Source organism: Geotrypetes seraphini, chromosome 9 (genome assembly GCF_902459505.1).
Source record: "Geotrypetes seraphini chromosome 9, aGeoSer1.1, whole genome shotgun sequence".
Taxonomy (NCBI): domain Eukaryota; kingdom Metazoa; phylum Chordata; class Amphibia; order Gymnophiona; family Dermophiidae; genus Geotrypetes; species Geotrypetes seraphini.
This window is the reverse complement of record NC_047092.1, coordinates 19,970,166-19,985,058: the sequence shown is the minus strand read 5'-3', so window position 1 is coordinate 19,985,058 and position 14,893 is coordinate 19,970,166. Positions and strand designations below refer to the sequence as shown.

The following is a 14,893-nucleotide window of genomic DNA, read 5'->3' as shown; positions in this document are numbered from 1 at the left end:
TCATTACAGAACTTCATTTCAATTAAGACTTGCCTCCTGTGCATTTAAATGTCTCTATCATATCTTCCTTCCCCTGCCTTCCTTCCAAAATATACATATTGAAGTCTTTAAGTCTATCCCCATATGCTTTATAATGAGGATAGATGAGTAACATTTATACTATATTCTCTGTCTTTATTAGCAAACTCTCTTTCCTTGAACTCTTCACATTCTGAGAATGTCAGAGTAATGTAACCCCCCCCCCCCAAGAAAGAAACCCAGAATTCTCAGATTTCTCAGATATGTTACACTAAAGACATAAAATCAAGAAAGTAACCAAATCATCAGACTGTAATTCTGTCTGTATCCATTCTCAGAAAAGAGCGACACGATTGATAAAAGGTATGGAAAACCTTTCTTATGCTGAAAGATTGGAGAAACTGGGGCTCTTTTCCCTGGAGAAGCAGAGACTTAGAGGGGACATGATAGAAACTTACAAGATCATGAAGGGCATGGAGAAAGTGGAGAGGGACAGATTCTTCAAATGTTCAAAAACTACAAGAACGAGAGGGCATTCGGAAAAATTAAGAGGGGACAGATTCAGAATCAATGCTAGGAAGTTCTTCTTCACCCAGAGGGTGGTGGACACCTGGAATGCGTTTCCAGAGGGAGTGATAGGACAGAGTACGGTTTTGGGGTTCAAGAAGGGATTAGATAATTTCCTGAAGGAAAAGGGGATAGAAGGGTATGGATAAAAGATTACTATACAGGTCCTGGACCTGATGAGCCGCCGCGTGAGCGGACTGCTGGGCGTGATGGACCTCTGGTCTGACCCAGCAAAGACACTGCTTATGTTCTTATGTTTACTGATTTTTATGCATGCTGATCTGTCTCATTCAATCTCTCCTTGATTCTCACGTGCATTTTCTTGGTGTTAATTCCAGGGTTCAAATCCAAAACTCCAGTTCAGCCTGAAGCCACAATCAAACCACACTGAACTCTTCCAAGTCCTACACAATGGCTTACTTATAGCCAGAGCCAATCAGCTGCACGGGAAGGAACGCTACTCCCTGCAGGTAAGAGCCAATCACTGCAGGGGCCAAATCAATAAGAGCAAATCAACTGCTCCTGATAGAGCACTACGCCCTATGGCTAAGAGCCAATCACTTGAGATAATGAAGCACTATCCCCTGCAGATAAGAGCCAATCACTGCAGGTGCCGAATCAATAATCCCTGTCGCTAAGAGTCAATCACTGCAGATGCTCATAATCCCCGTAGAGAAGCTATTAAATAAATGGATTTGGTTTGTCCTTTATCAAGTCTTTTCTGAAAGCTTTATACAGTGAAGCATGACATGTGAATGACTAGTTCCTTTCTCAGACCCCTCACTCCAGAAGGTACAACATCATAATATTAATAAGTTGGGGGTCATTTTATTTGTTTTGGGACATTTAACCATGGACTTTACCCCAATTTTCACAGTGTGCACTTTCCTTTCGAAAGGAGGACGGGGTTGATATACCACTTTTTTGTGGTTCCAGTCAAAGCAGTTTACTCATGCTTAGTGGCTAGAGCTCCCCTGTATGGCTTCAGCACCCTGAGGTTGTGGGTTCAAACTCCACACTGCACCTTGTGACCCTTTGTCAAGTCACGTAATCCTCCACTGCCTCAGGTACATTAGATAAGATTGTGAGACCACCGGGACAGATTGGATCTTCCATTCTCTAGGTTAACTGGGGATACCACAAGAAGCAGCTTTCACAGTCCCTGAGACATTTGGGGTGTGTGTGTTGGGGGTGGGGGAGAGCGGCATTGACACTGCTTAAGGGTAACACCTGATGGACAGATTCATGGCCCATGGTTGTAAAGTTCTAGGAGTCTTGATGCATGGCCCCAATCTCAGGACCATCACTTCAATGGCCAGGATAGGTACTTGGAGGAGAAAAAAGAATAAAACAGAGGGGGGGGGGGGGAAAAAAATCCCCGCATAGTTGTGAAGAAAAATCTCATGACACCAGATCCTAGCCTCATTTTGGAGTGGAAGAGCTGAGAGCCAAGGAATCCAAGGTTCAAATCCACTGAGGCTCCTTGTGATCTCGGGCAAGTCATTTAACTGTCTCTTACCTCAGGTAGAAACTTGTGAGCCCACTCAGGGCAGGATTAATTCGTCAAGCGCCCCCTGACCCACCCCGTCCCCCTGCCCCACCCTGCCCCCATAAGCCTTCCCCCGATGTCAATTCTTGGACTTGTGGCAGTGAGCGGGCGGGGGGAATTAAATGGAGCCGGGTGGGCCGCGAGTGGACGGGGCACGGTGCAGGCAAGCACCAACAGCAGCATTGTCGGCCGAGGCAGGGAAGAAGTTCACAGAACCACCACTGCCGCCTACAGCTTCCTAACCCGGGCACGATGTGACGTCATCGTAACAGCTCATCGGGGTCCCCTGAACTCCTCGGGACCGAGGCACGTGCCTACTGGGCCTACCCTTTAATCAGGCCCTGAGCCCACTAGAGACTGTATCTGAATGTAACTCGCCTTGAGCTACTGAGAAAGATGTTCCATTGATCTGGAGATACAAAAAAGCAGGAGAAAACTGCCAGGTAGAACCCCCTCCCCCAGGAAAAAAAAACCCTACATACTTATCATTAAAAGTGTTTCTTAATGCTATGTATAAAGTAATCCTATGGGAGGAGTTTAAAAGGAGTGTTGTATAAGGTTGGAGAATATCCAAAAAGAACACAAAACTATATTTTTAGTAAGATTATTAACATGGTGATCACTGAAGGAAAGATCTGAAGAGTTGTGAGACAGTGGCGTAGGCAAACAGCCAATTTTGGCTAGTCATGAGCCCAAAGTGAGCGGGCCTCTCTCTTCCCCCTCCCCAGCCTATGCATCAGCCTATTTCTTTTCCTCCCTTCCCACTCAGCCTAAGGTTCCTCTCTCTTTCCCTCCCTTCCCACCCCCTGAGCCTGTGTATTAGTCTCTCTTTTCCCCTCCCTTCCCACCCTTTCCTGCCCGTGCAGCCTCTCTTTCCCTCCCTCCCTCCTCCTCCCCCCCCCAGCCCGTGCAGCAACCTCTTTCTTTTCCTCCCTTCCCACTCACCCCACAGCCCAAGGTTCCTCTCTCTTTCCCTCCCTTCCCACCCCCTCAGCCTGTGTATTAGCCTCTCTTTTTCCCTCCCTTCCCACCCTTCCCTGCCCGTGCAGCCTCTCTCTTTCCCTCCCTTCCTACACCCCCCAGCCTCCAACCCCCGTGCAGCCTCTTTCTTTCCCACCTCCTCCCTAACCAACGCAGCATTTTGGTTTTTTTCAGTTCATCGTCAGCAGTTCCAACATGCTGTTGGTAACTGGCCCGGAAGCCTTCTCTCTGACGCAAAACGCAAACGCATCAGAGGGAAGGTTTCCAGGTCAGCCACCAGCAGCATGTAGAAACCACTGCTGTCTGCCGGGTGGACCAGCCTGAGCCCAAACTGTGCATGATGGAAATTTGATGGGATTTATTAAATGGGATACTTTGCCTGTGAGCAAAGCATAAAGCAAGCTGCAATGCGGAGCGTGATTTGCAATGCTGCTTCTGCCTCTCTGATGCTCCTTCCTTTCCCTGTGCATCGGTATCCTAGGTCACTGTGAGCGACGAGGACTCAGGAGAAATGGACACCTGTGCAGTTAATGTTGAAGTACTTGGACGTGGACAGAAAGGTAAGAGAGCCACTGCTAGCCCTGGACTGTTCTCTCATAGTGATGCCAGAGACACTAAGGGACAAGTCTATAATTTAGATGCCTAGACTAATTCTATAAAAAATACTAGGACTAGGGGGCATGTAATGAAGCTATTAAGAAATAGATTTAAAACAAACAGGAGAAAATATTTCTTCACTCAGCATGTAATAAGAACATAAGAACATAAGAAGTTGCCTCCGCTGAGGCAGACCATAGGTCCATTCTGCTCAGCGGTCCGCACCCGCAGCAGCCCATCAGGCCCATTGCCTGAGCAATGGTCTATACCTATCTATACCCCCCAATCCCTTTTTCTTCTAGGAATCTATCCAAACCTTCTTTGAAACCATTTAATGTTTTCTTGTCTACAACAGCCTCTGGAAGCGCGTTCCATGTATCCACCACCCTCTGAGTGAAAAAGAACTTCCTAGCGTTTGTTCTAAACCTGTCCCCTTTCAGGTTTGAGCCGCAAGGTGATGGCGGAATAAAAATCACTAATGTAATGTAATGTAATTTGTTGCCAGAGACATGTGGTGAAAAACAGTTAGCTCAGCGGGGTTTGAAAAACAGTTTGGATAACTTCCTAAAACAAAAAGTTCATAAGACATTCTTAAGATGAACTTGGGGAGATCCACTGCTTACTCCTAGGATAAGCAGCATAAAATCTGCTTTACTCTTTGGGATCTTGCCAGGTACTTGTGAGCTGGGTTGCCACTATTGGAAACAAGAAGCTGGCCTGGATGGAACTTTGGTCTGTCCCAGTATGGCAGCTCTTATGTTCTTAAGGCATCTGGGCATCAAGATTCTATTACAGAATGCTAACCTAGGCACCAGAATTAGGCATGCCATCACTCGCATAGTAAAATGGGTGCAAGGGGGGAGGGGGTCTGCCCCAGGAAAGGTCTTTGTAAAGGGCACAGGCACCCTCCCTCCTTTGCATACTGCAGTATAGGAGGAAATGGATCTTTCTATTTCTTTGATGACAGATTGGCTTATGTCCCTTAATGAAGAGTCCCAAGAGATTACTTTTCCTAGTGGGGTATACGTGGAAAAGGTTGGGAACTACTATTCTATAATTTGCATGCACAGGTTTGCATGCAAAGAGTAAAACTGTGGATGAAAGTTCGTCGAATTAGGGCAAGGTGTTTAAATTTGGATGCCATGTTAGAGAATGAGGGGGTGAAGGGTCATGGCTTTGATAAACCGCCTTTCCATGACACAACCAAAGCGGTTTACATTTACTTCTCTGTCCCTAGTGGGCTCACAATCTAAGTTTTTGCGCCTGGTGTAATAGAGGCTTAGGTGATTTGCCCAGGGTCACAAGGAGCTGCGGTGGAAACGACACCCAGTTTCCCAGGTCCTCAGCCCGCTGCACAACCATTAGATTGTGTACCTTAGTATTCCTTCCCTTTTCTCCTGCAGAGCCGCCTGATCCCACCGAAGCTCAGAAAGTCTCTGGCCTGGCAGATGCCACCATTCTGGCTGGTAGCTTGGCAGCCGTGGTACTGTTTCTGGGTCTTGTGCTTTGTTTGATCGTTTGTACCGTAAAGAGCTGCTGCTATCACCAGCACGATGTGAATCAGGCAACACTGGCGACCGAGAAACAACCCAGTGTGGTAAGAGCCGTCCCTGCTCTCACCTCCTCCCCCTTCCCCCCCCCCCCCTTTCCTGAATCTGCAAGCACATGTGAGCTGCCAGGCATTGTCTTATCTCTCTTAAGTCTCAAAAGGGAGAAGGGATTGCTCTTTCCCAGGCACTCAGATTGCCCGGCACTTGCTTCTCCTAGACATTAGGTATTGATGGAAACAGGCGACAGTGGGGTCCTGTGATAGTGGAAGCAATATTCCTGGTCATCCATGTGGTGGCTGAGCTGGTTACTATTGCCTTGGAGATGTAATTTGGAAAGAAGATGGCCTTCTCTAAGGGGCTACTGCTGAAAGCTACCTTGGGCTGCAATGCGTGGTTAACAAGCAGTCTGTGAGCTCATTATGGGAAGCACAACGCAGAAGGGGGCTCAGTGCTCAGATTAACCCATCCAGTAAATATCAGCACACAGCACGTGAAAATACATGTTTAAAAGGCTACGAACAAATCCATAGCAACGCAGAGAGCCTCAGCTGTGAACTGATATGTACAGCACAAGAATTGAGGTGGCACAAAAGTTTTAGGAAGAACATCCGCCTCCTCCCCCTCCCCCCCCCCCCACTAGGGTTACTAGACATCCGGATTTACCCAGACATGTCCTCTTTTTAGAGAGCTTGTCCGGGCGTCCGGACGGCTTTTCCAAAACCCGGCACTTTGTTCCGGTTTTGAAAAGCGGGTCGCGTCGGGAAGGGCATCTGCGCATGCGGGGGTACCCCTCCCAACTGAGATAAGCAGGCTGAGGGGGGGGGGCGTGGATAGGGACAAGGCTGGGGTGTGGGCGTAGCAGGGCGGGGAAGGGTGGAACGGGGGGGTGGGTCTATGAGTCCGGATTGTACATACATAAAATCTGGTAACCCTACCCCCCACCAACCTGAACCCTAATCTAATCTAATCTAAACCTTAAGTTTATATACCGCATCCTCTCCACGGAAGTGGAGCTCGGCACGGTTTACAAGAACTTAAAATATAAGAAGAGAAAGGAAAAGGTTTACATGAGCTTATATATAGAAGGGAAGAGTAAGGGGGAAGATAGAATTACATGTTAGAGAAGAGCCAAGTTTTCAGTTGCTTGCGGAATAGTTGGAGAGAGCCCAGGTTCCGCAGCGGGATAGTAAGGTCGTTCCAGAGACCTGCATCAGACCCTTTTCCACAGGTAGTAAAGTGGAACCCTAACCTGACATCACTACCCGTATAGTAAAAACAAAATAGTAGTCTAGTGGTCCTTCTCCTTCTCCCCCAATTCTCCCCTCAACATTAAACATCTCTGGTAGTCTAGTGGCACACTACCCCCAACCCAGCTTTAACAAAAAAGCTTCCAGTATCTCACAGCAACCCCTACCTTCTGACCTCTCATCCAGGTCCCCCTAAATACCATACCTTAAATGAAGCAGGAGTGAGGCCCACTTGCACCTGCCTCTGGTGCTGCCCTATTTAAAAATGGTGGCACCCAGCCCCACATGGTGCATCCTGGAGTCAGTCAGGTGGGAAGAGTAAAGAGTGTCACTAGACACTAGAGACTTTCAAGTTGAATTGGGTGAGGGGGTGTGGGTATCACTAGATTTTTATTTTTTGGGGTGTGAAAGTGAGAGGGGTTGCTGATTTGGGGGAGATATTTTTAAGGGGTTTGGAGTGGGGAAGGGGGGGACAGTTTGGCAGGACAGCTGATGCAAAATGCTGATGGCATGTTTTGGGGGTTTTTTTTATTGCCTGCAGCTTGTGCTTCCTGTTACTGCCTGAGCCAATCACCACTCAAGCACTAACGGGAAGGGTGACATTAAACATTGGAGTGCAGACCTCTGCTCATTGTGTCTAGCATGCTGCGTTATCTTGTGTCACTAAATCTGTGTTATAGCTGCATGCTGAGGTGGCTCTATTGCAGGGGTCTCAAAGTCCCTCCTTGAGGGCCGCAATCCAGTCAGGTTTTCAGGATTTCCCCAATGAATATGCATGAGATCTATGTGCATGCACTGCTTTCAATGCATATTCATTGGGGAAATCCTGAAAACCCGACTGGATTGCGGCCCTCGAGGACCGGAGTTGCCCACCCCTGTTCTTGACTCTAGGAGCCAAATTCTCTAAACCAGGGGTCCCCAAAGTCCCTCCTTGAGGGCCGCAATCCAGTCGGGTTTTCAGGATTTCCCCAATGAATATGCATGAGATCTATGTGCATGCACTGCTTTCAATGCATATTCATTGGGGAAATCCTGAAAACCCGACTGGATTGCGGCCCTCAAGGAGGGACTTTGAGATCCCTGCTCTATTGTGAGGCTTTCTGCATCAGACCCTAAGACTTAAGTATTCATAAGTCCAGGGGCACGAAAGGAGGTTTAAGTGCATTCAGAGGAAAGGGGATTTCCCACTGAAAGTGGTCTGGTTATGGTAACAGATCTTCTCGCAGTTGTGAATGCTTTTCAGAAGTAAGTTGGATCAGTTTCTAGAGCAGGGGTGTCAAAGTCCCTCCTCGAGGGCCACAATCCAGTCGGGTTTTCGGGATTTCCCCAATGAATATGCATGATGTCTATTAGCATACAATGAAAGCAGTGCATGCAAATAGATCTCATGCATATTCATTGGGGAATCCTGAAAACCCAACTGGATTGCGGCCCTCGAGGAGGGACTTTGACATCCCTGTTCTAGAGGATGTTTGGAATACTGGATATCAGATTCATGGAATTTCTGAAAAGAGAGGATATCTTTAATAAGTTAATGAATATTTTGAAATGCAAGTTTTTGGAATGAATAAGGTCACTTCCTCGGTCACTTGAAGGATTGTAGCACAAGCAATCCACTGAGGTCAAAGTAAGTTTTTCTAATTTTGTCCTGCCCTGCCAGGGTTAGAAATGATGTAGGACTTCCTCTTTCTATTCCAGCCTTCTCCAAACAATAAGAGCTGTTGCTAACACAAAGCAGAAACATCCAGCCTGATGATACTACGAAGCTTTTGGCATGTACTTGCAGGAGCAGCCAGGATAGAGAGGACGATATTTATTTTATCTTTATTGGCATTTGATATACCGCTCAAGTGGCCTAAAAGGCATCAAAGCGGTTTACATAAAAATGTAAATAATCATGCATGGCAGTGTGCTATGGGGAGCCTGGAAGATTTAAATGATCAGAAATGTGTCATTGATCTTTTTAGCAAGTATAGGGGTGACACCTACTGACAAATTGTTGTAATGCAGCACACAACAAACACATTGTATAATACCACCATGCTTTCCTATTTCGTGTTGCCCAATTTCCCACATAAGATTGTAAGTGTAATCCTATGTATATACTAAATATTAAAGTGCAACTGCTGGATGCACTGAATGTTATAATGTAACGCCTGGATATGACCAGTTTCTTCTTTATTGTAAATCACATAGAACTCCTCCGTGGGGAATATTAGTGATCCATAAATACTAATATAATGTAATAAATAGAACCACATAAAACTCCTATCTTTATTTGGTTCACCATAACCAGTTAAAAGCTGAATATCGCACTTAATCATGCTTTCGCTGGCTTCCTAAATCCAAATAGTCAGTGCTGGAACCTGGCAATGAATTTCCAGGGATAATGCCAGTTGAATATTGAGCCCTTAATTTTTCAGTACCTGGAAGACTGAGCTTTGCATGGGGAAGTATTGCTAATTACATCTTGAAATCATGCTTTTATCAGCCTAATTTCCCTTCTGTATATTTATGAACTGCCCAGGTTGTGTCTTGAAATCATGATTTTTATCTGCCTAACTTCCCTCCTGTGTGTTTGCGAAGTTCCCAGTTGTGTCTTGAAATCATGTTTTCATAAGTGTAACTGCCCTCCTGTGTGTTTGTGAAGTGCCAATCTGTTTAATTTTCCTCAGGTTGTGTGCTGAATTCATTGTTTTATCAGCCTAACTTCCTTTCTGTGTGTTTTGTGTGAAGTGCTCAGCCTCATGGTTTTTGTCAGCCAAATTTCTCCCATCTTTTTTTAATCAGCCTAACTTCCCTCCTGTGTGTTTGTGAACTGTGTGTTTTGTGCGTTCCCTCCTGTGTGTTTTGTGTGGTGGTCAACCTCAAGGTTTTATCAGCCAAACTTCCCTCCTGTCTTTTTTAGCAGCTTAAATTCCCTCCTGTAGTTTGTGAACTGTTTTGAGTTTTCCTCCTGTGTGTTTGAACTGTATGTTTTGTGTGACATGCCCAACTTCATGGTTTTAACAGCCAAACTTCCCTCCTGTCTTGTTCCTCAGGTTGAGTGTTAAAATCTTTCTCAGTGTGTTCTAAGCCTCATTCTGGTGCTCCAATAGCCTTTCTCAGTACATTCCAAGCCTCATTCTGGAGCTGCTCCAAACATCTTTTCAAACCCCAAAAAGACTCCACTAATTAATTTCCCCAAACTTGGCACCTAGCTAAATCGTTTGCTAGTGCTCTAAAATGTAACCTCTCCCCCATTTCATCAAAATCCTTAGAGCTGTTTTCAAGATAAAATTTCCAACAAACATACTATTTATAGTATATGATTAAGCATTTGGGAAACTGATCAGACCTGGCATGCTATTAAATAACTATTTCCTTTTTCTGTTATTTTTTTATATTATGTTTATTATTTGATTTTATCATGTCAATTGTTTTTGTAAGAATGGATCTGTTTGATTGGACACTTTCCTAGACAATAATTGGAGTTCATTTCACAACTGTTATCAGACAAGGCAATATGGAAGGTTTTAATAAATATATAGGAGGAATCTATTCTCACTCATTCTTTACATTCTGCACCCGAGTTTACAAGCCGAGGTTTCAGTGCCAGGATTCCAGCACTCCTGAATCAGTAGAAGATTTCTGATTTAGCCTAGTTACTGAAATCCAATTATCAAAGTCAGACTTCTAGCAAAAATGACCACCACAAGCATTTTAGTGAGGGAGGGAGGAAAACAATGAGATACCAAATGGTGAATGTTAATCAAAACTCTGTGTCTGCTATTAAGTTATCTTGTATAAAATTGTTTTGCAGATCAACTCCAGCAAATCAGCAACAAGTGCAAGTGGACTTTATTTCCATGAGTACTGCAATGAGCTGGCCGAGGATCTAAATAAGTGCCCAGCTGCTGTGGAGAAGAGAGAACTGACTGGCAGGACTTGCAAGAGCACTACAGTTACCCATACTGCTGGAAAAATAGGAAACACCAAGGAAAGTATCCTTCAACCTGCTCCTATAGAGGTTATGTCAAACAAAGAAGACTCCAACACCAGGAATATTTTGACCAGTGGTAAAACATCTAAAAGGGTTGAAAATAGATCAGTGTATTTGGGGAATGAAGAGCCTTCAAATGAAAGCCAGGTCCAAGTTGAGCACAGAACCTGACATGCAGAGCTGATATTGCACACCAGAGAAGCTTGAACATCACAGGAAAAGAGAAAGACTGGTAGAGGTGAAAGATGAGGCGAAGAGCATTTTGACTGTTACAGCTCATAAAGCAACTACTAATGCTGATTCCACCATCAGCAAGGTCTTGGACAAGACCACTGAGAAGAGCATTGAAGGCAAGAAAGGAGAAGATGAGTGTAGGTATGCTGAAGCATACACCCCACAAAATGTTTTGATCCAAAAACCATCTTGCAGCAGAGAATCGCCATCCAGCACATACTAACAGCATGTTAATAACAGACTCTCTAGTACAGCTTCTAGATGATTCAATTGAGTGTTAGTTGGCGTAGATAGGAGTAGGCCTGGATGGACAGAGGCTCGCCCATTTTGAGCTCATCATAGGTGCAAGTGGGGTGATTCACAAGCCCTGCCAACTGATGACCACCTTCACTAGATTCCCCAGGTCATCTGAACATTGTGGCAGTTGGCAGCCACACTCCCAGAGGCTGTCAGCACTCCATAAATGCATGAAAACTGAGCATATCCAGGGTGCAGTGTCAAATGACATAGTGATTTTAGACAGGACTTAGAGCTCTCCACCAGCCAAGGTATTAATTTTTCACATTTGTTGGGTGGAGAGGAGAAAGGGAATGCATGAGCTTACCCATTCCACCCCTGGGACAGCCAAGAAATTGCCTTCTGGCTATACCACTGGTTGACACATGGTAGGAGAGGAGCAGAGTCACATAGAATTTATTCTATCACTCCCACTGTCATCCCTCCTATCTGTCACATCCTCAACCTATCACTCTCCACTGCAACTGTTGCCAGTATCTTCAAACATGCCATAGCTAAACCTCTCCTCAAAAAACCCTCACTTAACCCTACATCCCCCTCCAACTTTCACCCCATCTCCCTCCTCCCTTTCTTATTCAAGCTACTTGAACATGTTGTTCACCACCATTGCCTGGACTTCCTTTCATCTCAAGCTATTCTTCATCCACTTCAATTAGGCTTTCGCCCACACCATTCCACGGAAACTGCTGTTACCAAAATCTCTAATGACCTGTTCCTGGCCAGAACCAAAGGCCTCTACATTATCTGCTGCTTTTGATACTGTTGATCATCTATTACTCCTCAATACGCTTTCCTTGCTGGGATTCCAAGGTTATGTTATCTCCTGGTTTTCTTCCTATTTCTCCCATTGCACTTTCAGTGTATGCAATGAGGGATCCTCCTCCACTGCTATCCTACTCAGTACACTGATCACCTCTATGCTGATGACTCCTAGATCTACCTCTCACCAGATATCTCTACAGGAAACCAGGCCCAAGTCTCTACTGCCTGTCCAACATTGCGGTGGGACATCCAGGTGGCAATCTAAAACTAAATATGGCTAAGACCGAGCTTCTTTTCTTTACACCTAAACCCACCTACCCACTTCCCTTTGTTCTCTATTTCTGTGGCCAACACTCTCTCTGTCTCAGCTCACAACCTCAGGATCATCTTTGACTCCTCTCTTTCCTTCTCTGCTCAGATCCAACAAACTGCTAAAGTCTGTTGCTTCTTCCTCTATAATAGGTAGGACATCTGCTGTCCTGGCAACAACACTACATACCCATCAACCTACATCAGCACTATGGTCATTGAACTCTAACCATCTTAATATTCCTTCCTCTCGCAAAATCCACTTTGATGAATGTAGAAATTCAATTTTTTTATATTAGAGGGCCTCAATGGTGGAACATGATGTCTGAGCACATTCAAATGATAACTGACCTCAAAACATTCAAAGTCTCACTAAAAACACTCTTGTTTAAAGAGGCATACCCTACATGAAGATCTGAGCTACAACTGTATCACATTACCAAGGAGTTGTATAATAATCAATCACTAGAACCAACATTCTGTGATTTCTGAAATGTTTAGTTTTTATTGTTCTGCCCTGTTAATTATGTATGTACATCTGTAATCTGCCTAGTAACCGATAGAGTGAAATAGATAAATAACCAAAATCCAACTTCTCCTTTCTGAACACACTACCAAAACCCTTATCCATACTCTCATCATCTCTCAATTAGATTACTGCGACTTGTTTCACTCAGGTCTTCCATTCAACCATCTCTCTCCCCTTCGATTCGTGCAAAATTCTGCAGCACAACCTATTCCAAGAGAGCCGCCATACTCACATTACCCCTCTTCTCAACTTACTTCATTGGCTCCCCATTTCTGAATACATTCCAAACTCCTCTTACTAACCTACTAGTGCATTCACTCTGCAGCACCTCGATCTCTCTCCACACTTATCTCCCCCCCCCCCCCACGTTAACTCCATTCATTGGGTAAGTCCTTCCTATCCATAACCTTCTCAACATCTAGCAATGAACGCACTGTTGTTACTCAGCTTAACAAATTAGCGTCAAAGAACAAGTGATTAAAAACTGTATCCAAAACAGAAGAGGGTGGGATTTGTTATTCCACAAAGTTGTGGTCACCAGAGAACAGAAATATAAACATAGAAACATGATGGCAGATAAAGGCCAAATGGCCCATCTAGTCTGCCCATCCACAGTAACCATTATCTCTCTTTCTCTCCAGGCCCTCTTGAATTCAATCTTTGTTTCCACCACCTCTTCCAGGAGATTTTTCCACGCATCTACCACCCTTTCCGTAAAAAAGTATTTCCTCAGATTACTCCGAAGCCTATCACCTCTTAATTTCATCCTATGCCCTCTCATTGTAGAGTTTCCTTTCAAATGAAAGAGACTCGACTCATGCACATTTATATTACATAGGTGTTTAAATGACTCTATCATATCTCCCGTCTCCCGCCTTTTCTCCAAAGTATACAGATTGAGATCTTTAAGTCTGTCCCCATATGCCTTATTACGAAGACTACGCACCATTTTAGTAGCCTTCCTCTGGACCGACTCTATCCTTTTTATATCTTTTTGAAGGTGCGGCCTCCATAATTGTACACAATATTCTAAATGAGGTCTCAGCAGAGTCTTATACAGAGGTATCAATACCTCCTTTTTCCTGCTGGCCATATCTCTCCCTATGCAACCTAGCATCCTTGTAGCTTTCGACGTCACCTTTTCACCTTTGGTCACCTTCAGATCATCACAGCCTCAGGGGAAGAAACACATAGATGATGGGTTAGGTACATATGATGTTCAAAAAAAAAATAAAAATGGAGTAGACAATACAAACTGTTTAATCATTTTTCCTTTATTTTTCTTTCAAATAAAATTTATTTTATTTTTATTTTATTAGGTATTTATATTCTAGCTATCGAGGTTATCTAAGCGGTTTAAAATCAGGTACTCAAGCATCTTTCCCTATCTGTTCCGGTCGGCTCACAATCTATCCACCAACCAATACTAAATAGGATGCTCCTGCCCTAAAGAAGCCACTAGCTCACCAGGGTCTTTAAAAGGGGAGGGGGAGGAAGAGAATGGGTGTAGCTGGTGGTTGGCCAGGTTTTCTCTCGGGGGTGGGAGGCTGGCTTGGGAGGGGGCAGTTGTGAAATGGTGTCGGGGCCATGTTTTCAGTGCTGATCCTGGCCCTGCCTGAATCTGAGCTACAGATTCCTATGAATTCAGTTTCGATCAAAATCATCAGTTCTGGTCGGCCTCTAGCTCCTATAAATTCCAAAGGAATGTGCAGTGATGACGCTTTGAAATGTGAAGATGAACCTAGTGTGTGATTATTTAATTTCTATTTCCTGTTTCCAATATTATCATACATAGTACAACAAAGTATGCACAATCCAAAATAAGTATTTCATAGAATTAAAAAAAAAAATTAGCACATGCTAAATGCTAACGCGTTCATAGGATATAATGGATGCGTTAGCGTTTAGCGCACACTAAAATGGCTAGCACGCCTTGGTAAAAGGACCTCTAAATCTAATATAATAAAACACTAGGCCGCGTATGCGCACTTCCTATGTGTGTGCCGGTTTTCCGTGAGCTGTAGCGACACATAGGAAGTGCGCATGCGCACCTTAAGGTCTGGCCTGGAGTCGGATGTCGGCCGCTGCGGCCCGAGTAGGATGTCAATCCGCCTCTTCTACTGACCAGACAAGTTGCCCCGCTGAGTCTCTTCTCGGGGCTCGGAGGACACCTCTGAGGGTGGTCGGGGCCCGGGCTGCTCGATCCATGCGTCTGGCTAGCTCTCCCAGCAAAGCCACCCACAATGGCTGCTCCTCCCGCATCCGGCCCCG

At 44.9% G+C, this 14,893-nt stretch overlaps 1 protein-coding gene across 2 annotated transcripts in view; it reads left to right on the top strand.

Annotated features, from left to right (window-relative positions):
* LOC117366977 (cadherin-related family member 5-like) overlaps positions 1 to 13,279 on the top strand; it is a 50,326-nt gene extending 37,047 nt beyond the window's left edge. For both annotated transcript variants that reach the window (XM_033959103.1, XM_033959102.1), the window contains 4 exons: positions 924 to 1,055; positions 3,597 to 3,675; positions 5,116 to 5,309; positions 10,312 to 13,279. In XM_033959103.1, the coding sequence (XP_033814994.1) occupies positions 924 to 1,055; positions 3,597 to 3,675; positions 5,116 to 5,309; positions 10,312 to 10,662 (756 nt within the window). In that variant the 3' untranslated portion in view covers positions 10,663 to 13,279. The remainder of the gene's footprint in view (positions 1 to 923; positions 1,056 to 3,596; positions 3,676 to 5,115; positions 5,310 to 10,311) is intronic.
* Positions 13,280 to 14,893: the final 1,614 nt, after the last annotated feature.